Genomic DNA, 26,339 nt, shown 5'->3' on the forward strand with positions numbered 1-26,339 from the left:
GTAATCTGTAATATCCAAAATTTTCTTTCTATTAATTATTGGAAATTTCTGTGAATCAGTTCCTACAGACTTCCATAAACACGCAGGTGTTCTACTTTTCCAAACAAATCAGTATAAGTATATGCCTTTCACAATATTGACAATTATTTTTATTATAGCACGCAAAACACTAACTTTTTCCTTGATTATATTGGCGATATTATTGTGCCGGCAGTTGAAAGATGGTCAAAAGTTAAACCAAATGTCAGTGAACATTGTTAATAATAACTACCCAAATTGAGTATTTCCATCTATTTGCTGTCTTTTGTGTAAATGCAGAGCATAGAAATAATATTATATGGACGTAACTTAGAGAGAGACGCGCGTTGTCAACATAGTGGGACAGAGATAGGGCTCTCTGGGTGGCAAAACATTGACGCGAGCTGCAGAGCACTGTGTTTCTGGAGGTTTCTTTCGTGCTGTCGCATGGTGTTGGAAGGTGTATTTTTGCAAATTTACGTTTTTTATGCTCAAGTTACCTTATTTAAATGTCTACAGTGTTCTTAAGTTGTATTTTATTGGACTATTTGTTAAACATCGTGAAATCGTGTTGTGCGTATAATTGAATAGAACGTGCAAAGAAAGCAATCCCGTTTCATTTAATAGGTAATACTCACATACACAGACGAAGGATTTCATAAATAATTTAAAAAATTTGTTAGATTCCCTAAACATTCCGAGTAACGAAAAAAACAGATTATTGCTACAAAAAGAGGGAATTTTATATGTATTGATTATTGTTTTAGTTATTTGTATGTGGATTTAGAAAATAGATTTTAGTAGAAAATTCCACACAATTTAATATGTTTAATTTAATTAGGCACCCTGTCACTTTTATCGAAAGTTTAATTACTTTTATCCTAAAAATTTCAGAATTACCAATGAACATACACTACAAGATTAGTAAACTTGTAGAAGATTATTGTACTAACTGAATTCGTAATGTACTGTAGATTCTCTATACATTTCATTTTATTAAAAGACCATCTCCACCACTTAACATGATTTTTGTTGTTTCACATTACACATAATTTTAATGTAAACTGTAAAAATATAGTTTTCATTAACAGAGGTTTGTTATAATTGATTGTTTGAACAAATTCGTAAGAAAACGTATTAATTCCCGTTCAAATAAAGCGTTTCTTGCCACCCAGCACGTGATACGTGGTCAGCCGTCCTTTCCCCACTGATGCATAACCGCTCTAGCTATTTCTTTCTTATGTTGATTACACTCGCTCGCGTATGGAAACATATACAAGGCTCCATCTACTCCTTTATTAGATCAATGATGCAGAGATTTAAATGATCACGAAAATGTTGATTTTGTCACCAACCGACTGTCAAAAATTCCTAATCGAAAATCGCTGTTGCGCTCTTCGTGGTCAAAACTCATTCGTGCCACAATAATCGCCTTATGAAATACGTGTAATAGTGTACTATATTGAATATTTAAAATTTATTTGTGAATTAAAATGCAATTATAAAATAATAAAAATACCTTGCTGGAAACACTTATGCAACCAACATTACAGCTTTATATACATTCGCCAAACAACTGAAATTTGTTGGTGTTTTAAAGCTTTCGCAAGCACTTTTTTCGATACATTTTTTTTGTATTTGTATCGTAATTTATAAATTTATCTGTTGTTTTACGGTCCCAAGTATACCTTAAGCCAGCCCTGTGTCAACCAATCCAATTTCGATGCTCATTCATATCCTAACCTAACTTTTACAGTTGTTTGTCTAGAATACGTTGACTGTAAAAATAACATCTCCACTGTATACCAAAGAGAAAAAACACTTCAAAAGGCAAAAATGCCGCCGATGAAACTGCAAAACAACGGCGGTGGAGGCGATGTTAGCGACGGAAACGTATCAGGAGCAGAATCAGATCATTCGAACACAAGCCGCGAAAATGATGTGGGCCGCGACTCCAGCGAAGATGAGGCAGATTCGGATGAAAGCTCAGATATGGACGAAGGAGAATGTGAAAATAGACGAAATGAACTATTACAACACGTACAAGACCTAGAGAGTCAGTTCAGCCATCTCCGAGAACAACTATATAAGGAACGCATGGCTCAGGTGATGTTACATCGTTGTTACTATTTTTCCTGACTAAAATTTAACAGGTTGAACATCAACTGGCCGAAGTTAAAGCCGGACGTTCACCAGATTATTTAGGCCCTCTTCAAGAACTCCAAGAGAACATGAGGATACGAACAGAAGTTGCAGGAATTTTGCGCCAATTGCGTCTCAATAACATCAATAACCAGTTCGAAGCAGAGGAACAGGCGGCTGCACAAAATTTAGAGAGCGAGAAAAAACTTGCTCGAGATTATTATTACAGTGAATTAATGGACACTATTCGAAAATTAGAAGAAGACAGACATAACAGTGAAATAACGTGGGGCGAAGGGGGAGAGTGGGGATCGCGGTCTAGGTCTAGATCGCGTCGCAAAGCAGTCACAGTATCAGGACCTTACATTGTTTATATGCTTAAACCTCAGGATATAATGGAAGACTGGACCACTATCAGGAAGGCGCTTAAACGGAGCCAATAGTTGAGTACAATTCTTTCTATTGTTATAAATTATACTTAAACCAAACAAATGAAAGTTTATTAACTTGCACCTTACAATTAGGAAATCTCAGAAATCTCCATATTAAATAAATATACAGTTTCAGGTAAATTATTTACAATTTCATGATAAGAAGAGGCGTTATTTCATAAGTGAATGCACAACAGCTTTCGCATTCAACGCTTTAAGGTCCGTGTATGTCTGGCCCGTACCCACAAAAACTATCGGTTGGCCTGTTATGTAAGTCATGGAGATCGCAGCCCCTACCTAAAAATAAAGTTTTTTACATTTTACTTTCGTAGTTTTTAAAATCCCATAAGTCAGACTTTCAACTTCAACAAGTCACAAATAGAATTGATATTAAAGAATTTACAATTTATTAAGTTTTTTCAACTAAAATCATACTTTTTAATGCGCTGTACCACACAGTCTACAAATCTTATTAAGGGCTAACAAAAAAACTTCTCAATGTTCTTACCTTATCATCTATTGTGTCAAACTTAGTTAACACAATACCGTCTATGAGATGGGGCGTACTGCTGGAGGAATAGTCAGCCAAAGCTTGGTTAAACTTGACAAGTTGATCAACTGCTTCATTTCCTACTAATGCCTCCCCCACAAAAAGTACTAGATCTGGTTCATTTACCTTGATTAATTTTGTAAGTGCTCTCATCAATGGTTCATTATCTTGCATTCTTCCAGCTGTGTCAATCAAAACAATATCAAATCTCAAATCAGTGGCATATTTAATTGCTTCCATAGCTATTCCTGCAGCATCTTTTCCATACCCCTTTTCATACAACTGAACCATCTGATTCCCTTCATGACGCTCAGCAGGATGTAACGCATTCAAGTGTCTTGTGTGAGTCCTCAACTGTTCTACAGCTCCAGCGCGGAAAGTATCACATGCTGCGATCAATACTCTCATATTGTTTTCTATTAACCAAAAACAAATTTTAGCCAAATTTGTGGATTTTCCAACACCATTTACCCCGCAAAATGTCATAACATATGGACGTCCTGCCTTTTGAGCCTCCATACAATCTCTCAAAATATCAACACGTCGTTTTGGGCTAAGAATTTGTACCAGAGAATCCATCAAAGTTGTTTTGACAGTTGAAGCAATAGTTTCAAATGTACCCAGGACTTTGCCCTCGAGTTTTTTTGCAACTGAATCACACAACTTTATGGCAATATCAGCAGCCACATTCTTTGAGATGAGGTGATCTTTCATTTTGTCTAAAGTTGGCTGCATGTCGGCACTAGTAAGATTCTTGGAACCAACTAAACCTTTAAATATGGAGAACATGCCGCCTTTTGACGAAGCTTTTTGATTTGATTGCTTCACCGGGGAATCATCCTCCTCCTCATCATATTCATCTTCAGAGGAAGATTCCACTTCTAAATCCTTAATTACACCTTTCATTTGTCCTACAATCTAATAAGAATGTTTAATAATCCAACCTTTATATATACACCTTACTTCTGTATCTGGAGTGTAGTGACTCTTGATATCCTCAGGTTTGTCAACAGTACGTTCCAAAGTCTCTAAATCTTTATTGGTGCCTCCTAAATCCCATATTCTGGGTTTTTTACCAGCTTTTTCATTAACAGTTTTTGGGCTTTTCCTAAAAAGAATTTACTTACACCACACACAACATTAAGTACATCATTATACTTAGGTTCACCCTTCTTTTTATTCATTTTTTCTGCAAACTTTGCTCTGTTAACTTTCATTATATCTTCCTCTACCACATGATTAGCCTGCGGTGATGGTGGAGCCTTTGCGTTAGTTTCCTCACTGAAAACGACCTCTTTTTTCTTAGGTTGCTTTTTCTCTTCACCCTTCCTTTCAATCATTGAAGCGACAGTTTTCTTAGATTTATTCGATTGTTCAAAAGTACGCATATTTTTAGGAGCTTTAGCCTGAGCTTTGGCCCACTGCTCTGCAGCTTGTAAAGTTGCATTAAAGTTGTCCACAAACTCAAATTCTTGAAAATAACTAGAGTTTGCCAAGTCATTTTTGTATTTGTCCCGAAATTCCAGATGTATATCACTCAAAAATTTATCTACATACGAAAGTTGTAAAATTTTCTGATACGCTACCACAAACACCAAATCAAATTCATTATCTAACTTATACTGCAGGGTGAGGCCTTCGTGGTCAAAGCTATGAACACCAGACCTTTCCTGCAAAGCAAAATTGACTCCATATGCTGGAAAAGAAGAGATTTGACTTACCTGAAGGATAACATTACGTATTAAAGCGTTCACTGACGAGGTAAATGCCTGATTCGTGCTTTGAAAGCACCACAAAACGATACCTCCCTTACTAAAAATGGTAAATAAGTCCAACATGATTTAAAAAATTCTAATAAAGGTGCACACGTCAGTTCTAAACTGTCAGCTGTCACGTTGCAGATATCTAGTTTATCGGCCTGATAGTTGTCACGTGTCAAAAGTTTATCACTGCATTACAAACTTTAAATAATAACTATATTAACAATTAACTGCGCAAAACGGTTGTTTATAAGCAACAAATTACAAAAGGGTGAATAATTTACCAAAATTTCTTTAAAAGGTGCGCCCTCTTACGTCAATACTATCATGTGATGACAGATGATGCATGTGTCACAAAACTGTATATGTCACAAATGTCAACACAAAATGTAGAAAAGACAAAAGGAACACGATTATTGAAATTAAGTGCCAAAAATAAAAATGAAAGTGGTTTGTAATCATATGGAAGTAGTTCATATTGAAGTCAAGGTTCTTTGAAATGGTAATGTTTGAAACTGGTTAAGTGTTGAATATTTATGTTTATTATTTGTAGCAAATACAGACAGTTACCACATTAATTTGGTTCTGTGTTACTGTCCAGTACAGCTGGGCCTCAATATGTAAAAATCTCAACGTCTCGCTCACTCAAAAAATTGATGGTGAAGGTTTTCACCGAGAAATTAACTGGCTTTTGGAGCGGAATAAGACCACATTTCCATGCAAGCTCATTATAAAACTAGACTTGAGTCCAGAAATTTTCATCAACCCTGACCAAATCGCGGATTTAAATAGACTTGGGGATTTATCTATATTCATTGATGGTGATGTAGATGTTGAGGTACCTGCGCATTTAGCCGAGAAGTATTCTGTATACGTGTTTGTTTCTCAAATTGAAGAAAAGGTGTCATTCAATGTACCCTTTCATTTAAGATACCAAAGAGCACAAATATCAGGAGGTTTTGGGAAAGTATTGTTAAATAAACCTAGTATTTTGGCTAAATGTCCACAAAAGTGTAGCAAGACTGAAGTTGCAGCCCCTTGTGATATTGCAAATAAAAACCAATGTGTTTGGAATAACGTAAGTTACCAAGCGTTATTTGATGAAGTCGAATTACTTGTACCAGTGGGAGACTTGGATGATTATCCTTTAGTCTCGGTGGTAACACTTTTATTAGGTTGTGCAGGATGTATCTATACATTGTCTGTATTGTCAACAACACCTTTGTAGTAGTAAATAGGAGAATATACTACTTGTATTAAAACTTGTGTATCTCTTCCATGGTAAAGTAATAAAAGTAAACAGTAACATTTATTTCCTTTATTTGGAGTACTTCCATATTACATAATGTGTAATCAACTTAGCTAAAGCACAGTAAAAATAGCATAGCAAATCACCTGATTATATTCTATAACTAGTGAAATAATAATTAATTTTCCATACTTTGATTATTAAGGAATGTCTTGTTATTGCACATGCACAAGTTACTTTATGGTGTGAAATGTTAGTTTATTAACACCTTTGCTCTATGAATATTCATGCAGGCTATTGTTATTCTGAAGCAAAAGTGTCAACAAAAAAGGCGTTACATGTTAGAAAGCTGTCCTCACACTGGTTTATTCCGTTTGGATTCATTCTGAAAGAAAACAAAACTTGAGAACTCTATTTACTTTGAAAACATGGTAGTCTGCAGATTTAGTGTAGGAACTACTTACGTTAGATGACAGCATTGGCTCACCAAGTAATTTACTTAAGGACGTGATTGATCTGCTTAGTGATTTCACCAGCCCTAGAGGTTGTGATGGTTTTCGCCGAAACTAAACTCACATTTATTGCAATATATAGCTCGAATGTGCAAATTAATAATTTAATAAAAAGAAAAGATGAGAGAATGTGATTCTCCGTTTTCTGGGCTGCTACATACAAAACTTACATTTTACATTATATAACAAAAGAAATTGTAGGTTTAAAACTTTTCTTAATTACGATAAATTAAAAAAAAAACTTGAATTCCACCTATCCAAATTATAAAAAAAAAACGGGAACGGTTAAAGAAAATGTAATGTTCAAAATATTTACTTCAATCCTAATATAATTCCATTTTTTCAACACCACAAAACATTTGACAAATAGCGAAAGTAAGATCTGATAACATATAGATGAAAAAATCCACTCATCCTAACTAAAGTTTTTACTCGCAATATTTCTTTTTCATTATTCTTCAAAGCTACTGCCTGACAAAATCCTGACAACTGTATATACCTGATAATATATTCAGGACGTATCACTGCCAAAATAATTGATATACTGTAGTAGTTATATTTATTTTATGAACTCCAAAGGTTCCAGATGAAACAAGTGACTAACACATTTCCTAAATACAATTTAGAATAGAAGATGTCACTAACCAGTTCATTGCATCCCTAATTAAGTCTAACGCAAACTACTATGAATGAGTTACTTGTTTTTAACAGAGATCATTTTAGAAAAAGAATGTTTATACGATTTCACAAGTTACAAACCAAAAATTAAATAATGGGATGTTTAACTATCAGTACATGCATACTGACTTAGGTGTTCTACGTCTACATCCTACAATTACCGCACAAGTGCGATTAATTAATTCACCCACCTTCTATTACTTTGCACTTCGTTTTGTTTCATATACAACTTTTTACCTAAAGATACGTTTACATCAACTGTAAGTTTTGTATATTTGCTTAAAATGCCCATAGTACGGAAATTTTAAGCAAGAAAGAGATACATCAGAGTAACGAAACATAAAAAGCAAGTTTACAACAGCAACGATAGCAACACCATGATTAGTGCAAGTTAACAGCTTTATCAACTCCTCTGGAAAATTAATAGGAATAAAACACAAATTAGAAATTAACATGCATTAGCTAGCTGGCAGGGTAATTAAATAAAGAAAATTTTCAATTGATAAACATGAATTTATTATAAACAATGTTAACAACACTAAAATTTAAATAACACAGTTTAGTTCATTTTATACAATAAACTATTGGAAAAATTATACAAGATACCAAATTAAGTAATTTTTAGTTAACATAAAGGAGATTCACCTATAAACGTAATAATTGACAAATGTATGGAAGATCCAAATGGCATCGTCGCCTTGATTAAATTAAATCGAGAGGAGAAAAAAAGGCCTCCGTCCAAATAAAGCGTTAATGCTTACGTATGTATGCTAGGCAACAAGATGCGATGTCTATGAAAGCACTTAAAAATATATGAATCAAAACCCAGGGTGCATTGATACCTGAGGAAGCTTTTTGTGAACATGATTAAGACCACCCACTTTTTATCACTTTCTTTTAGAAAATAATTTAAAAAATTATGATAATGTAACAAAAAGATGATAATAATACTATCAATAAAATTAAATACTTTTTTAGTTATCTACAATTAAGTTTACATTTTAAGCTTGATATGCCTATATTATTATATTTCATGCAATAGCGATAAACCGGCATATTCGATTAGAGACAACAGGTGATGTTCTAGCAAATGGTGGAATGTTTTTTGTTTTTTTTTTTTAAGTTTTTTAATATGATAGACAAAGCTTAAAATGTAACTGAATTATTTAAGAGCTAGGCGGCTTGTTGACAGGCGAATTTATACCCAAGGCGTTAAATAGTTTCGTTTTCAATCCGCCTTTTTCCATGTCTGGAGTCCTTGCAGTGTTCGGCTGCCAAAAATAATAACATGTCAGAGCTATGACAAAAACAATAGCTAAGCTACTTTCTACACGACGCGTCTCATAATACGTTGCCGTAATCCCGAAAAAGATGTCATTCAATTTGCGAATTAAAAAATAAAGAAAACCTGTTACAAGCTCTCGATAGACCCCGCCTATCCAACCCCCCTCCCCGAAAATAAACAACAGATGGAGTTGATAAATGCTTAACGGTGAAAACCGCATACTAAACACATACAGAAACCAAAATACACTATAATAAAAAATTAGGCCCAAATCTCAAGCGATATACACGACTTACCTTAAGCGAATAAAGCAAACGTTTAAGCGAATATTTGATGATAAAATCTAAATCTAAGTTTTTGTGTTGAACGTACCTCGTCTCCGTCGTACGACATGTCAAGAGATTCCCGGGAACCGCGACGTGAAGTCTTGTCTTTCACACTGCCAGTCTTGCGCCTCTCCATGTCACCCAAGATGTTCGCCATTTTCGAGTGCTTGACGATGTCCAAAGCCTGCTAAAACATTTCCTATTCAGTATGAAGTATATTAGTAAGTCGACCAAAAGAAAAAGCTAGCAAAAGCTAAATGAAGACTTACTTGTTGCACATGCTGCAGCACAAAACAAAAAAAGGATGAATTTTGTTATGGTGAAAATTATTAAAAAAATTAAAAGTATCGCACCTCTTTCCTGCTGCGCAATGCGCAATCCTCCAAGGTTTCTGCAGCTTCGTATTTCCCTTGTCGGCGATAGAGAGCTCCCAAATTCTTCAGGGTCGTTGTTACAGTTGGAGAGTCAACTTTAGCCGCTTTATGCCATCCTCCGTACTCGCCGTATGGAGCGTTCTCTCTATTCTTAGCTTTGTTTTCTTCGCGCTCCTCCGCCACTTGCCAAATCGGTTTGTTATCACCTGACGACAATAAACACGGGGTTCAAAAGGAACAAATGAAACACAATATTAGGCAAAATAATTATATTGATGAAAAAATACTCGATACATGTATGTATATGCCATAGTCCGTGTAATATAATTCAAGGACGTTTTGCCCGATAAAATCATCCTTGTTAAATGAGATACTGTACAGATCTGAACAAAATTCGAATGGAATGCAACAATACTGTGCGTATTAAATCCCGTAAAGATATGACTAAGCCCCACTCCCGTACAAACGTCAATCAAAAGATCATTTGTGCTCACCATCAATTGTCCCAAACTCGCGTTCGTGTGCCCTATTCAAAATCTGTTTATACAAAACTTCCGCTTCCTTGTATTTGCCTTGTTTCAAATAACAAGAAGCCAAGTTGTTCATCGTTTTGCTAACATTTGGATCATCTGGCCCAAGTCGTTTCTCGTAAATTTCTAGCGCCCTCTGATAGTATTTCTCGACTTCTTCGTATTTGCCCTAAACATGCACACATTCGCCAAATTATCAATCTAAAATAAGTTCAAAATACACCTACCTGATTCTGACAGAGCAAAGCGAGATTATTCAGCTGCTTGGCCACATCTGGATGATCCCTACCAAGAACCTTCTCTCTGATATCCAAGGCTCTTTTACACAAAGGCTCTGCTTCTTTATACTTGCCCCTTTTACCATACAACACTGCTAGGTTGTTCAAAGTAGCGGCCACAGCAGGGTGATTTTCTCCTAATGTTTTCTCGCGAATGGCCAAAGCGTCATTTAATAAATTCGCAGCTTCTTTGTATTTATTCTGGTCTCGATATACCAATGCAAGAATATTCAACATTGTGGCAACGTCAGGGTGATCGTGGCCACTTGTCTTCTCTAAATCTTCTAAAGCCTGTTTGCATAAAGGTACAGCTACTTCATACCGTCCTTGGGAAGCGTACTGAATCACTAGATTATGTAAAGTACGAAGTCTAGCTGGAATTTCGTATCCTGCATTTACTTGCTGGGAGAGCTGCAGCTGATTGGGGGGTGTGGGAGACATATCTTAAAATAAGAAAGATATACAGTAATTTACAAAAATAAACAATTGCTTTTTAACACAGTAATTCAAATTCGTTAGTAAAAAAAAGAAAACCGGGTTATAAAATTTTAATTTGACAAGTACGTCGCGTCATCGGGTGAAATTATTTTCTTAGTTTGAATTTAATGATAAATTAAAAAAACGCAACTAAAAAAAAATAATAATTACTGACAGTAACATACTATTTCTATCTTCGTTATCATCGTCTGGGAATAGGTCTACGACGGGATCTGGTTTTTCACTTCTTGGGTGCTCACTGGCGTTGTCATCGTTCACATCTTGGTCATATTTGCTCACTGAACTCATAAACTCCAAATGTCGTTTTTCTTCTTCTAACTGAGCGACTGTTTGTTCACTAGCTTGAAGTCGTTGTTGAGTGGACGCTAATTCATCTCTCAACCAGGCATTCTCTTGACAAAGGCGTCTCACTTGTGTTCTAAGTTTCTGTTTTTCTGCTTCTATGAGCTGCAAGTGGTTGGCTAAAGCCATAATAACCTAAAAATCAAGCGGTAAGTGAAGAAGATGGTGTCAAATTCATTATCAAAGCATAAGTTTTGGCGAAAGGTGCACAGTTTTTTTTTAAGTTGTAAGGTTACTCTCGTATTTAAGTATATACATCTGAGTACCATAAATTAAAAAACCTTAATTAAAAAATTTTAGACCGGTAAAAAATAAAAACGCATAAAACTAACTTTTAACACTTTATTAAAACTCTCTATAGTACATTTCCATGATTTTTTATAGAATTTTCGCATTTAATTTTTGCTTCCCTTAAATATCGGGTGATTCAGTGGTACTAGCACTCATTTATCTTCACAGTTACTCAGCAAATAAAACATATGACTGAAATCATTTAAAAATCTATGCTTATAGAAACAGTTTCTGATTTTCCGGAAAAGATTATCAACTTTTTTAAAACTAAAACCATGTATTTTTTAATTCAATCCACTTTTTTCTTGGTAACACTGTAATTTGACTTGACATTTTCGCGCATAATTAAAGAAAAAGAAAAAATCATTATAGAATTTATTCTGGCGTCAAAAATGTATTAAATATGAGACTATAAATTTTAATCAAACCAATTTTCAAAAGGATTTCCATTAAGTGTTAAATATAATTGCACTTCGTTTATAATTCACTGAATGAAAGAATCTAAAAAAAGATGTATTAAAAAGGCTACAAATCCGGTGCAATTATGTTCAAACTGTGATGGAAATCTTTTGCACATTTTAACATTAACATTAAGTAAAAGTATTCAATAGTCATTTCAATTTTTTTTTATATCACATTTTTTTAAAGAGGAGAAAATACTCTACCTATTCTATTCGAAAAAAAAAAAATTGGGTGGCCTTTTCTTGAAAAAGTCTACAGTTATTATTCTTTGCATCATAGTAAGCGTCTAGTCTCAAATTATTCAATTTGGTGTGTCATACTGAATCACCTGGTATATTTTAAATATACAGAGCTGCACCCGGAGACAGCTTAAATTATTATTATACAACTTATGGGCGCATCCCAAATATTACGAGACTCCATAATTTGAAAGTCCATGTGTAGTTTTGTAACTTCATCACGTGTTTTGGAAAATTAGATCATACATCTACGTTTGTTAAAACGACTGTGTCCTACGATTCTAAAATAACTACTGTAAGCTCTCAGTAGCCCTTCACTACATTTTTCATCAGGTCTTCTATGGACAACCTGAATTGGCGGTCGTTTAAAGTCCTCTATTTATTGAAAATCATATAGTGTACACTCGAATATCTTAGTATAAGCATTTTTAAGAATCGATACACTCGTCTCAGACTACTACCTAGTCAAACCGTTGACCTTTTTGTTTCCTTTGTAGTCCACGTATGCAGTTTTCTAGCAAAGCACAACTTTTTTGTTGCGTTTAGCTAAATCATACGTTTAATCGTGACATTTCCAGACTAAATTTGATGTACACTAGCGAAACGAAGACCTTAACTGTCTAGGAATATGTAGAAATTCGGCTTTTGATGGAAGTCGTCCTTGTACACATTCAATCTTTCAAAAATTTCTGCCTGAAAACACTGATATATTTACTCCCTAATACCGAGACAGTGAAATCTACTTTGCTGAACATATGCAAAATCTATACCTTTTACAAACAGATTATCTAACCACTCTGAGTCATAACCCTGGTATATTCCCTCCCCTCTGCGCGTGGAAATCTTGTCATGTTCCGTCGTAAAAAAATGAATTGAAATTAATTAATCTGTAGGTGGTGTTTAATGCTGTCATCGCTTAACTCTAATAGATGTCGCCCAAAATGATTTTTAACCTATTGTAAGTTCACAGTACTTGTCGAAAGAATATATTATAAGGCCTATGTAGTGGTTCTTACACCTCACGTTAAAGAATATATATCATGTTGCATCTGGGTTAATGCATAAGACACTACTTAGTCGATAATATTTCTCACGAAACTCAGTGACCAGTGAGTGAATTCTTTGACCACAACGAAAAATTTGCTTTTAACAAAAATTTGCCAGACATCTATCACTTTCATTTAACTCACAAATTACATCGTTTACTTCTCTTATCTATCAACCAGTCTTTCCATATACAGTCTGTCCCGATTTTAGGGGCCGCATGTTGAGTAGCTGATTCGAGGCAAAACCGATAGACTGTAGTCATTGGTTCGATTCCTAGTCAAGATAAAGGATCTGGCTTCTGGGTGTGTATGTCCGTCCTGAATATTTGTGACTCTGTCCGTGGAGTGCAGCACAATGGAGTCAAGAGGTCTTAGCATGTATGACTGTAGAGCTCCCCTCCTCACACTGAGTGTTTGTGTCCTTGTCTACAGAGGATGGCACAAAATGGGTCATGAAGCCTCCGCGTGCGTAACTCTGTAGGTAAGCTCCCTCGCAAACAAAAGAAGTCCATCTTAGCGATGAAAACAAACCTTATATCTCTTAGTTACCAAGTGTGCGGTCTAATCATAGGTTCTAGTCTAGTCTAGATACAAGAATATCTCATGTGGCCACTATATAAGTTGTATTTTCTCTTAGAGCATACAAAAGGAACACTAACTAGTAGATGAATATTAATGTGGACTAAGTGATTACTTCTTCAGCAGTCCTTTCAATTTTTCGTTTTTTCTTTGCAACAAATTCTAGATTCTCTTTGTAAGCCTTTTTTTTTTTAGAGTTTTCAATGGTTAAAGAATGAAATAAGTCGGTACCCATTCCAACACTTTGCGGTGTGTGTCAACATAGTGAAATGAGAGCATCGTCGATAATGTCGAGCATACGTGTTATGACAATTCTCCTTTAAAAAATGCGAAAACGGATGTGTCATTCGCTCGATACTCAGTTCTTTGGATAAATGCCAGTCTTTGATTTGAAGAGCCAACTCTATTGAGCTTACAGTGATGTTAATGACATCCTCCCTCACTCTAGTAAACATAAGCCGCCCACAACTAATCAGAGTTTCTGAAGTCCAATATCTCCACCTTAAATGTCCGCCTTTCTGTCAAATTATACCAAAGCTCCAACATATGGTGTAAATAGGGTTACAGGCCTTGACCATCGCTTGCTGTATTTCTATCTCCATTTCTGCCCAGCAATCTTATAATCGCCGTTAAAAACCTTGAGATTTCTTACCCTCTGGGCTGATGCAACGAGTCGGCTAGCCCGATTGGCTCTGTCCCAAAGATAGCTTACGTTGAGGCTCCTATTCCAGGATTCTGAGCTTCGAAAAGCCTCAGAATTACCGGTAGTCCCTGGACAAGAACCAAAGCTTTCCTTAGCTTTGAGGGCTGTACTTTCAGTGCGTATCGCAGAGTGACATCCTCTAACGACAGGTCTCTGCTGACGAGCCCTAGCCAGTCTCGGGTTCTCTCATCCTCACACTATATGTGGATTACTCCCCGTCGGAGTCTGCCCTCTAGCTTTCACTAGGGGGAGTCTCCTAGTTCAGGAGCCAGGCTGTCTCCTGATGCTGTTTAATTGTCCGCAGTCTCCGATCGAAGCCCGTGGATTCATGCTCGAGGGTCCTGGTTGGTCAGGTTCCTTTTGTGGAGTTTTTTAAAGGGTTCTGTTAAGAAGTGAATTATCAAGTTATTATGTTCTTAGAAAAAGATTCTTTCCACTTTTTAATTTTTATTTGTTTCCTCCACTTCGTTTTGAATAAAATATAGAAATCTTATACAGCTGATTAAAAAAGGCGCACTAACTCAACGATACATTTGTAAGTTCATAATTCTAAGTTCGAGAAAAATCATTAAAAAATTCCTTACATCACTTTAACGTTGACTAACAAAAAAAAATATCGATTTAGGTAGGTAGATTAAAAAAAGTAAAATATTAACCACTGTCGTTAGATTCATTTTGAATATCTTTTAGTTGTTTGTAATCTCATAAAATGAAGAAACAAACCTATGGATAAGGACATTCATACTTCTGAAATTATTTTGAATAATGAAAGTCGGATCAAATTCATGTACCCAACACTAATAATAAGTAGTAAAGATCCTGAATTAAAATATAGTCAAATATACTTACAAAAGAAAAATTACAACTTTGAAGGCCCATGGATTTTTAAATTATTTTTTCTTTACTCAATAAACAGCCCTTAACTACATGTCACTGAGTTACCGCGCCTTATTTGAATAAACCTGTATAATAAATGTGACAATAGAAAAATGTATTATTATTCTTCAAATAATTCAAAATGCATTAAGAATTGTCACATACTCGGCCAACATATAAAAAACATTATTTGGTTAAACGCTTTTGAGAATTTACAACTAAAAAGTAATGCAGGAGTAGCCATTCCTTTAAATTTTGAATTTTGCTTCTCTTGTCTCCCTTTCACAAGTGTCCGTTGCTAACTCGAAAATCTCTAATAAGGAAATACAATAAGTATTTAAAAAGAAACTGCAATCTACTTTTTTAACCTTTAATCAAAGTTTTTTTCCCATATTAAAACAAGAAGTCAAAAAACTCAAAATTCTTTTTTCAAATTTTCATAACTCCTGAACGACAGGTGTATTTTCAAGACAACAATAGCAATTCATGGCGCTATCTTATAATACGACTCATAATACGACAGAAGGTTCCAGAAAATATAAAAAGAACGAAGTAGTAAACATTCTGTGCGTAGGTCTGTCATATTTCCCACGACGTTGCCTTTGAATTTGATGAAATATTTATTGAAAATTTGTGATGAAATTTAAAATGTAAATCTGATCCAACAGCAACAACAGTATTGCAGACCACACATGTTTCATAAAACACATACGATGCTTAAGAAAACATAAAAAAAAACTCTTGCATAACTTCTAGTAACTGCTTAAAACTAATACAGATTTTTTAGCGAATGAAATGAAATTTATTTATGAGTATATCAGCACAGTTGTGTCATATTCCAGTAAATGGAAATCAAAATTAGAACAATCAATCCAAAAGTAACACTCTAGGCGGGTCACGTTGTCAGCTAAAAGCTAAACAAAAAATTCACAAGATATAAAGCTTTGCGAACTACATTGTGCACTTAAAACGCAACGTGACTTTTGTGTTAACAGCAAAAATGTTAACTTTTGCAAACAAATTATGCGACAAAACAAAATGTTGTTAACTATTAGTCATAAATTCGGCACACCCAACTGTAAAAAATGCACAATTATTGATTTAAGACTGATTTGCATGATTTTTGTTGTTACTATTATTTGAGAAGTTATTTTTAAATATTAAAACTGGTCTGCCAGATGCCCTATTTCACTGGGTATTTATTTAGCTGAAAAGCCACAAACACCTGCAACTTTATTTTTGAGTTAAAAGAAACCTGATTCAGCTCGGAAAAGCACGCAAGATTCTGTAAACACAGACTGTTTGCAATGTTAGCAACCACTTGTCGCCAGTTCCTGTCTAGGAATAAATGAACAATGAACTAGGGCGTTTAAGCGGAAAACAATCTGAGCAATCAAACATTAGTGTCATACACCCCAATTAAAAGTGATATAATACTCGTACCACGTATTTATAAATGCATCATTCCTGCATTCACTGATTATATTTAATTACAAAAAATATTTTCAAATGTTTGTATTTTTTTACACATTTTACAAAAGTACAATAAATGCTTCTCTTAATTTTGTGTCCCCTTCTCAGATTTTTAAATCATTTAAAACAAATAAATCCAGCAGCCATATGTGATTACGTAATAAGAAAATTGCCAAGTTTTACTAGTTATTACACATATGCAAGGACAGCACAAACCGTGCTTTTCAAAATCTTTGATAAGTTGTGCTGAATATCTGATTAATTAAAATAATGTCATTAATTGGAGTTTTTTACTGCTATTGTTAAATTTAAGTGACATCTGACAATGGCACGCAAAAAGCATGAGTGGGTGGAAAGATGCTGTCAAGGGTGTTTCCTTAACGCAAAAATTCAAAAAAGGTGATCACATCTACCCTACGCACCTTCATGCCCCATCTACAATCGACAAAGCTTCTACAATCCCCGTCTTTAAACACGTTTTCCTGTGACTCATCTGTCACGGTCAATACATATCTGGTGAAAGTTCAACAAAACACAAATATGAGTAGAGCACAGTACGATTGTGATTAAAACAATTTGTGAGGCATGTGCTCGCATACGAAAATTTAAATCCTTGTCAACTTTTTAGTAGCAGTTTTAGTACAGCAGCAGGATGTTGCGTATAATCATCTCCATTTTTTTTTTTTTCTACAGACGAATTAGGTTACAATGACTATTCAGGGCGTTTCTGCAATTTACATCATACTAAATAAAAAAATTATAGAATAACCAAAAAATGAAAACACTGGTGACATTTCTATCCACAAATCAGTAATAATAAGAGTACTTGTGCAACTATATATACGCAGACAAGACGCTAACCTGTTTTTAAAAATCTGAGCCAATAGCTTACTATTACAATTACTAACATTTAATGTGAAATGGATAATTGTCAATTCAATCAATACTTAAATGGCATACACATTTACGACTGACTTAACAAGTTTTCATTTAGATTTGTTAACTTGTATTTTTGGGTTTCCCAATCTTATAAGATGAAATAAAATGAAATACATAATTTAAAAAGAGCTTCTGGACACAATTCTGAAATTATGGAACACATTAATATTTACTAATTTTTTTCTAACTGAACAGATTTCGTTTTTTCTACCGGTTCCTTGAACTCTTCTATACCAATATTTTTCATATAATATTATATGTATTTTTTACATCACAAAATATCACCTTCAGATAAAACCCTAAATCATTTCATCTTTACAAAACAACAAACATTTTGTAAATGATCATAAATCTACTTCTCCGATTTCCTTGTGAATTAAAAGACAGCACGTATAGCTGTGAGATGTGTTTCGTCTAAATTACATTACCTCTACTGACTTTTATTATATTAATCAGAACCAAAAAAAAAATACTGAAAGTTTATAAAAGTTGAAGACATAAAATTACATACAAACGAAAAAATATTACCTTTTGTATTAGAGAATTGTATTTTTCCAAATTCGTTATCATTTTTATGATCTTAATATTATAATAAAAATTACCAACTTAGCTGGTATATGTATAAGGACCAGAAATAAAAAGAGGCCCTCGTAGTAAATTATAATTTGAAGAATGAAGCTTGTTGAAGACAAGAAAACTATGAAATGTTTAAGCAATGATTCAAAATCAAACCTCCACTATTGAAGTAAAATTATACATATGTTAATTAAGATTAATCGTGATTTATTTACAAGTATGAATTTTCTTTTTAATTTTTCCATTCCGGCAAAATTTTGATTCATACAATTAATTTAGTTCACCGACTAATTAGTAGTTTTCGTTATTTTACGCCACACTTCGGTGTGTCATAAGAAACTAATGACGTTCCTTATCGTCATGGATTAGAAAAGGTAAATTTTATTTTTTTCGAATATTAAGATTTGTATGGTAAAGGAAATCCTGTCTAAAGGTAATACCACAAACATCTCGTATTTTAGTACGAACTCCAAAGTGTCCCTCAGTTTGAGAAAAATTTTAAACTTCACAATGCTACATAACATCACGTTAAGTGCATTTTTTAAGAAAAAAATCTATAAATTTGCTTTCGAACCACCATTGGAAAGCCGCTGCTTATCCGTCAGACGTCCCAATAAATCACCTCCGCCAGCACTTTTAGATAACAATGTTATTTTCAACGTCACTTAAGTATACACGTGTTTTTGAGCCGAAAGACGAACGAAACATTCGTGAAGAACAATTTATTTAAAAAGAACTAGGACATTAAGTAACTAACTACATTTAGTACAAATATTTCATTTTAAACAAAGTGTTACAACCTTAAGGAATTAAAAACCAGAAAGTTAAACTTTGTATCATAAATCTTCAAACGATTGATAACAAATCAATTTTTTTTTAATTGTCTTGTTTACCGCAAGTGCTAGTTTGTGGGTAGCAATCATCTTTTCCGTTGTATCTAGATTTCGCATTATAGCATCGTAAAATTTTATTGAATATACTTGAAACGAACCTAGTGCAAAAGGTAAACACATTAAAACATGATTTTAGTCTTCAGATGATGTACCACAAATGCAAGATTTATTAATAAGCCGAAAAGACAAACAATGAAATTTAAAAAATTAATTTACTTAAAGCATTCACGTTTGCAAAACTTTTAACCAGCACTTAAAATTAAAGAACTCCGCCGTTGTGGTCTAAGAAAAGTACTGTCACACCTGAACTGTTATTTAATCTTTTCTGGAGCAAAACAATTGCAAGTTCTAAATATTTTCAACAAAAAAAACAGCAATTCTTACAACAGCTTAAATAAATTATTGTCACAATAATACCGAAATTACTTACAACCACTAGATTGTTTAACTTTGCTTCTAAATCTATAGAATTTTTGCCACAATGTGTAAAATCAACAAGTTGATATATGTAGCATGAGAAACTTAGCAAAGAAACAACGAACCCCAAATGATTAAAAGAAAATAACATAGACACACGTATTTGCAGATGTACATGTAGATATCACATATCTTCGTGTTAATTTCATTAATTATTTATAGAAAAAATAAATATTCAACGAAATTAATTACACTGTTTGCTTTTTTCTGGCTAAATTCGTATTTAGTTTTCTCTTTGTAGTTAAAATTAAGTAATTTCTAAAACTGTTACTTCTACAACAATCCTGTTTGTTCCTTACAACGGACGTTGAAGTAAAAACTTGATACTTGAAATATTTAATAAACTACTTAAGTATTTGTCTTTTTTGATTAACCGTTGTTTCTACGCTAGAATAGTTCCGATTTAACAAGTTTCTCTTTCCATCAGCAGCACTTACCAAATTACTATATGTGTACAAAACATCGAATTGTCGACCTGAACTAACAAATTGTACGTTACGTAGTATAAATAACTCACGATCTTTCGTTAAAATGCAAGATACTACGTTAAAATAAAATGCATACTCACCAATAATTGATGGAATTAAAACACAAAAAAAAAACACTGTATCGAGGCTTTAAATCTTTTTCTAACGAATACTGTTCGATAATAAATCGAAAACAATGGCAAAATATACCCTTTTCATCCAAATTAATGTTTTTTTTCCAAGAAAAAGTTGTTAATTATTTTTTAATAATGTCTGGTATAAGTTTAAACAGAATTGAATCCTATTTATAAACATACAAATAAAAATCACTCAAACGTTAAAACTGCTGATATGTTGCAACAAACAAACACCCCCAATTTCATATACGTTGCCAATCTTGGCTCCAGATCAAGAGTCAACATTGTTGGGTATTTAACATTTATAGAAAACTCACCTTGATTGGTAAGTTCAAGGTCAATTTTGAACACATCTATTACATTGACGTAAAGTCAGTTTTAATAATAAAACGCACTATTTCCTTAAGTAAGGAATCGTGACATAGTTTTTCAATTCTTATTAAGAATCCATGATTGATTGCTACCATAAATCATTTGTACCCCAAAATTAAACTAATAACATGCAAATTATTGTGTGTAGACCTTTCGTGAAATCTTTCACACGCAAAACACTAGTTCGTACAATAGCTATACATTTACTGATTACTACTACGTTCCATAAAAAACTAAATCCTGGAAATTCAAAATGGAGTTGAAATAATTTTTAATCCATAAACTTCAAATCAAAACATCACGAATTCAAATCACATTACGAATTAGATGGCCTTTATAAGATTTGGCTGCAACATAATTTGTATTCAGCAAAACTTTTCCGCCCCTTGAAAAGCTGCACCCAGGTGCATTGCACCACCCCCGCCGTCAGTTTAAACGCCCTGTAAAATGACCGTAAATTATAAAATCCAATTTCCATTAGAATCAATATTCCATCTCAACCGACGACCCTAAAGAATAGTCGATAACTTTTTAGTCTGTAACCTTAGACCACCCAAATATAATTCCACAGAAATTAAGTCTTTAATAGAATAGTTTTTTTCTTTGTCATTAATCACAATTAATCGAATTGCGTATTTTGCAATTCTAGCTTAGATTCTTCATGACCCTAATTTGCAAACCGCTGTTCTATTGGCTTGGATCGGAAGTACAGAATTTGTGTGGCAATCACTATTATTTGAAATAGCGAAACTCATTTAATAAAACTTAAAAGTTTTACGGCATTGAAAATCTACCCCTACGAAGTCGCACGAGCGAAATATTTCGTTGTGTTTCGTTCTTTCTATAGCACAGGAAATAAGAAAACGCGCTTTTCAAATGTAGGTGAATTTCCTTTCCAGAGTAAAAGAAACTACACCGCATTCAAATAATGTCGCAGTAGATATCATATGTCATGTCAAATCAGAAAAGCCGTTTTTCAACGGATTCCCGACAAATTCTTACACGCAATCAATCGAGTTAAGTTTAGATATGTTCCCAAGGCCGGACCTCAAATCGGTCGGTGTAACGGCCTTCTTTCCCCCACTCTCTCCAATAGCATGACTCATCGGTAGTTCCCGCGATCAATGTTTCACCCTATCACCGTGCACCCCGCATTATAAAAAAATAAACAAAAAACATACTTGAGCTTCCCCCAATCCTAGTTCTATCATATCGGCGCTTTGTTGCACCAATCCAGCTCTTTCGTTTGCGACGGGATCGGGGGCTTCATGAAGGCCATGGAGGAGTCCTGCATGTTCCGAACGGAGAGCTTCTAGTCCTTGAGCCACCGTCCTCACAGCAGAAACGATCTCTTCTTGAGACATCGCAGTCATTTTTCCCAAGCTCTCGATCTTTTTACTAAAATAAAAAATAACCAACTAACGAGTGAAAGAAGAAAGATGATGCCACGGTTATGGAGAAGATTTATAAATGAATTAAGAATTGAAATTGTTCTAGATTAAGGTAAAAGTCGTGGAGATATAATCGCGTGACCGGTCAAATTGATTTACGAGAAAGGAACGACATTTCTGAATCGGGTTGGAAAAAATAGTCTTCTCTAATACAGCGGCACCGGCTTTTTCAAGCTGCAGAAGTAGCACAAAGTAAAGTCGCTACATGACCACACTACACGAAATAAAAGCGACAAATTTAAAGATGAGTAATCGCCACACATATGAAGCAAGTAAGAAACTCAACTTACATCCTATACGCGTTGATGGTTTTAGACATGTTTTTTCAAATTAGTCTCCTGAATGAATCCAATGAGCACTTGGGTCATCACCACACGATCGAATTATTACGAGCGTCTATGCAGAGATTATAAGATTTACTAACTTTTGATTATTATAAATGCAAGGCTTATCACAAGACGGATTATAACAATGCAAAAATATATGAGCGACTATGTAAAAACTTGTCAAAAATTCACAGCGACTCAAGCTCGAAGCTTTCACATTATTATTGGTCTGTTTTTTCTTTTTATAATTCCAAAAAATCAATAGTTAAACTACCGACACCGAATCGATAAGGCCCATTAATTACTTTGTTTATAAACAAAAGAACTACAAAACTCTGAATTGTGAATACCAGGGAGTGCCCTATCTGTATAACTAATCATGTTCCCAATCCCTCAGTCAAAACCACAACATGTACAAATTCTGATTGGAAACCAGATTTGTAATTTTTCAAAAAGGGTGTGCCACTTACGGTTAAAACGCGATAACTAACGATATTGCAGTGGGAAAACATCACTGCGTCGCGACGCCGCGCCTGCGCCTCAACACATAAAAACCTGAACAGAATTCATTTTTTGCTGTTTTTGCCAGTCTATGGATGAAATTATCTTGCATGGACACAAAGTGGGCGACCTGCCTACAACTTTAGGAACGTTATCAATAGTGTGTGAGGGCGTTTTTATTACTTTAACAAAACATTTTTAATTGTTTTTGTCCTAACCATCGGTCTTACAACAGCAGGAATTTTTCACAACAAACAAATTGAACTCAACAGTGATTGAACAAATGATCTAATTCAGCCATAAAATTCAAGCGATTACCCCGTGTTTCCAGCAACTTTCTAGTTTCTTCACATTAATGTGCTTTAAAAATAATTACCTAAATCTAAGTAGCGTGACGTTTTGTAAATCCAAAACAAAATATACACATTTTTACGACAAAGAGAAGTCGACACACAATTTTTAGCTTCCCAGAAATTATACTTACGTGTTACTGTCATCCATACCACGGAAATGCAATGCTCACCTGCTATGGCAATCAGTAGACCATAGCGTAACCTGCGACATAAATAAATCACAGAAACTTGCAATTTTGGGCGAATTGTGCCGACATTTGACCTCGTCGTTGCTGGTTGGGATAAAGTAACAAAATTAGTATTTAGTAACTCACCTTTGTTTGCCGGTTGCAATTGTAATCACTCACACACAACTACTTTTAATAATGAAGTTACTTTCTTCTGACATTAATGGCTGCGCTTTTGATAACTCTCATTCCTTTTCCTTTTTGTGAAGAGAAAATGACAGATGAACCACTCAATGAATGCAGCGCACTCTGGCGGCTATCAGTTGTCACTGATTGTACGTTCATCCAACCCAGTGGCGTAGTAGTTTCACGACTACGTTAATCAGGGGATAAACTGTTTTTCTTAACAACTTAATCTATGGATTATTATTTGTCTAGATATACATAACTCTTGCTAAGTTCCCAGCTCTATTCTAGAATTTATGCTTTATTTTAAAGACTAAACTTTTTCTTGAGAAAAGATCTAAATTGTTGCACATAAAATAGTTTAAAAATACTAGCATCAGTAAGAACACAGAACACTTCTACTACACTATCAATACTATCATATATCTATATTGCTTCATCTTACCGTTATTTGTTGTGTGTTAACAAAAGCACAGTATATACAAAAGTAAACAATCAATATTTGGCACACCGGTAGATAAAGGTGCATGTCAATCTACACAGCAAGTCGATTTATTGAGCCAAATTTTAAAACGACGCTATCAGTTTTTTTTTAAAGAATGAATAAATACAATTTTATTAATATTCTGGTGTGACCACATTAATGTTAACTACTGTTTTAATGCGACTTGGCACATAAAGCAGCGATTACCTACCTTTCCAGATTCTACTAATGGAAAATAATAGTCCGTTTTGTGTGATTTGTCACCGGCACGAATCTTTACCACCATAAATCGATATTTCGTAGGAACATCTGGTTCACGGTAGCAGTTTACTTATTTGTATGTACGTATGTATTGCTTCGATTGTTTATTATTTTTGTTTACATATTGTTTTTTTTAATTAAGCAATTTATATATAAAAATAACAATACGCAAACTAAATTATTCCTCAATTTATTTTATTTTTATAAAAAAAAAACAATCATCATCCTCACTTTTTTTTATCCCTCTCTGGAATGAATAACAAGAATAATACGAGACGGGTAGGTAGAGGTATGTAGACAACTTCTACTCTATTGTTGGTTTCCCATTACCCTAATTTTACAACAACTTTAACTTTATAATCTTACACGATTTGTAAAACCATGCAACGAATAGGTTTGGGCAGCAAAAAAAAATACGTTACATAACTAACTCACGACAAGCACGGCATTGTCACCTAAGTTGAAAATATTTGGATCGTGGGATACTTAAAGATCTGTGCTTACGAACTAGACAATTCATATAATTAATAAATTTCCACCATTGTTTTTATCACACAAAAGTGAAAACAAAATTAAGCAGGTGTTATTAAAATTCATATTTTTAATTACAAACCTGTCGAGATTCATATCAAAATTTATTGGTTCCCAGCTAAAACCGTTGTAATACACTCCAAAGTCAAATTCTGTCAGCAGGTAGCGGTTGGAGGTGGCTGGTTATATTAAACATTTAAAAAAACCCAATTGTGCATTTTTGATTGTAAATTTTAATTGTACCATCTTTGTTTTTTACGATAAACCCTGATGCAATACATGTTAAAATAAAATAGATAGAGTGAATTATTAAACTACAGCCAAAACAACGTGTTATCTTCTATGTTTAAAATGAATCTTCACAAACAAAAAAATGTTATGGCGTCATTTTTGGTGGAGACAAATATAAAATTTTAGAGTCCCCGATTAAACTCCGCGCCCTTAGATTTTCAGAAAGGATAGAAATATTGATATTCTGTAAAGGCCATTGTTTTCAGCTTAAAGGGGAAAGCTTAATTTAATACATTGCAAATTTGACCTATACATGGCGTCGGTGTCGCGACGCAAACCTATATATTTTTTTAAATTATACTTTTACCGCCTTTGGATAGACCATTAAATTACAATTACATGCCTACCATGATGTACAACACTTACTAGGGCCGGTTTATAGAAAGTGAATTAAATATTTAATCCTCGATTAATTTAACAGAGGATTAAGATGTAGAATATGAGCCTGTGATTGGTTAAAATATGCACGTTGCCTAGCAACGGATCGAGATTAACTGATGTAGGCAGTAGGTAAATAATGTGCTGGAGTTCTGATATTCAGTGCCGAAAATAGCTTTTAGTAATGTAGATACAAATGTCGGCATACTAAGTAAACACAGATGATACCAGAATCCCATAAGAGCTGTAAATCGGTTGTATAGGAAGCGAGCTCAACACGGAACCCCTGGGGTAATCTGGAAAATGTATGTTGTAGGGCAAAGATGGCATATTTGTATAATAATTAAATTTCATACACTATTCCAAAGTTTAGCAGTCGATACAGAACTTGTTTTTATTATGACACCTGCAGGACTAATGCAATAGTAAAATATCCAGTTGTACTCTAGTTATGTGTAACACATTTAACGGAATTTCATAGTTGTGCAATACAAATTTTGATAAGTTTAAATATATTAAACAAACAAATATCAAATTCTTAAAGATGTTGGGAAATATACGTGATTCATAATTTATATTAAAAGATCTTTTCCAGAATTAACGTGTTTGCAGCAAAATATGTTTTAAGTATAGGTATCTTAAATTTGTTCCACCTGACCCTACTTATTTCGATTATTTCATTTTTAAATGTCCCTAGTTGTCTCAATAGCTTAACGAAAATCATAAGGTGTACCTTCCCTACATTTAAGGATATGGTCGACATAGACCACGTATGGCTCTACATCACTGGAACAATAATAGTGTTACGAAATAAACCCATACGCCGCGCCGGTACGACGCCTATGGGTTTTCTACTAAGTGCGGCGATGATGGATGAATTATCGTCGGTGACGGCGACCAGACGGCG

General features: G+C 34.2%; 4 protein-coding genes across 10 annotated transcripts; 2 read left to right on the top strand and 2 right to left on the bottom strand.

The window, feature by feature from the left end:
* The first annotated feature begins 1,659 nt into the window (after positions 1-1,659).
* LOC135130503 (breast cancer metastasis-suppressor 1-like protein) lies at positions 1,660-2,914 on the top strand. Its single transcript, XM_064057902.1, has 3 exons — positions 1,660-2,124; positions 2,172-2,602; positions 2,722-2,914. Exons 1-3 carry the CDS (start codon positions 1,855-1,857, stop codon positions 2,729-2,731), a joined length of 711 nt encoding a protein of 236 aa, XP_063913972.1. The 5' UTR covers positions 1,660-1,854; the 3' UTR covers positions 2,732-2,914.
* Positions 2,639-5,077, bottom strand: LOC135130452 (signal recognition particle receptor subunit alpha homolog). Its single transcript, XM_064057840.1, has 5 exons — positions 4,863-5,077; positions 4,300-4,811; positions 4,105-4,249; positions 3,100-4,059; positions 2,639-2,888 (listed from the first exon to the last, which is right to left on the bottom strand). The coding sequence occupies exons 1-5, from the start codon at positions 4,977-4,979 to the stop codon at positions 2,763-2,765; spliced, it is 1,860 nt and encodes a 619-aa protein (XP_063913910.1). The 5' UTR covers positions 4,980-5,077; the 3' UTR covers positions 2,639-2,762.
* A 44-nt stretch (positions 5,078-5,121) lies between these two features.
* Positions 5,122-6,213, top strand: LOC135130512 (phosphatidylinositol-glycan biosynthesis class X protein-like). The gene is made up of 2 exons (XM_064057912.1): positions 5,122-5,403; positions 5,455-6,213. The coding sequence occupies exons 1-2, from the start codon at positions 5,401-5,403 to the stop codon at positions 6,127-6,129; spliced, it is 678 nt and encodes a 225-aa protein (XP_063913982.1). The 5' UTR covers positions 5,122-5,400; the 3' UTR covers positions 6,130-6,213.
* LOC135130463 (kinesin light chain) lies at positions 6,205-23,623 on the bottom strand. 7 transcript variants are annotated; one of them, XM_064057864.1, is made up of 10 exons: positions 23,449-23,622; positions 23,266-23,336; positions 21,685-21,901; positions 10,796-11,108; positions 10,083-10,576; positions 9,820-10,024; positions 9,305-9,531; positions 8,998-9,138; positions 6,615-6,716; positions 6,205-6,535 (listed from the first exon to the last, which is right to left on the bottom strand). In XM_064057864.1, the coding sequence occupies exons 2-10, from the start codon at positions 23,280-23,282 to the stop codon at positions 6,506-6,508; spliced, it is 1,746 nt and encodes a 581-aa protein (XP_063913934.1). In that variant the 5' UTR covers positions 23,283-23,336; positions 23,449-23,622; the 3' UTR covers positions 6,205-6,505. The 7 variants fall into 7 exon arrangements, with proteins under 7 accessions (XP_063913934.1, XP_063913927.1, XP_063913917.1 ...); XM_064057857.1 differs by lacking the exon at positions 23,449-23,622 and adding an exon at positions 22,245-22,350 and having other exon boundaries at positions 8,998-9,135; XM_064057847.1 differs by lacking the exon at positions 23,449-23,622 and adding an exon at positions 22,245-22,350.
* Between the last annotated feature and the right edge of the window lie 2,716 nt (positions 23,624-26,339).

This window comes from Zophobas morio, unplaced genomic scaffold (assembly GCF_036711695.1).
Source record: "Zophobas morio isolate AGI-343-1 ecotype UQ-CSIRO unplaced genomic scaffold, CSIRO_AGI_Zmor_V1 ptg000002l, whole genome shotgun sequence".
Classification (NCBI taxonomy): domain Eukaryota; kingdom Metazoa; phylum Arthropoda; class Insecta; order Coleoptera; family Tenebrionidae; genus Zophobas; species Zophobas morio.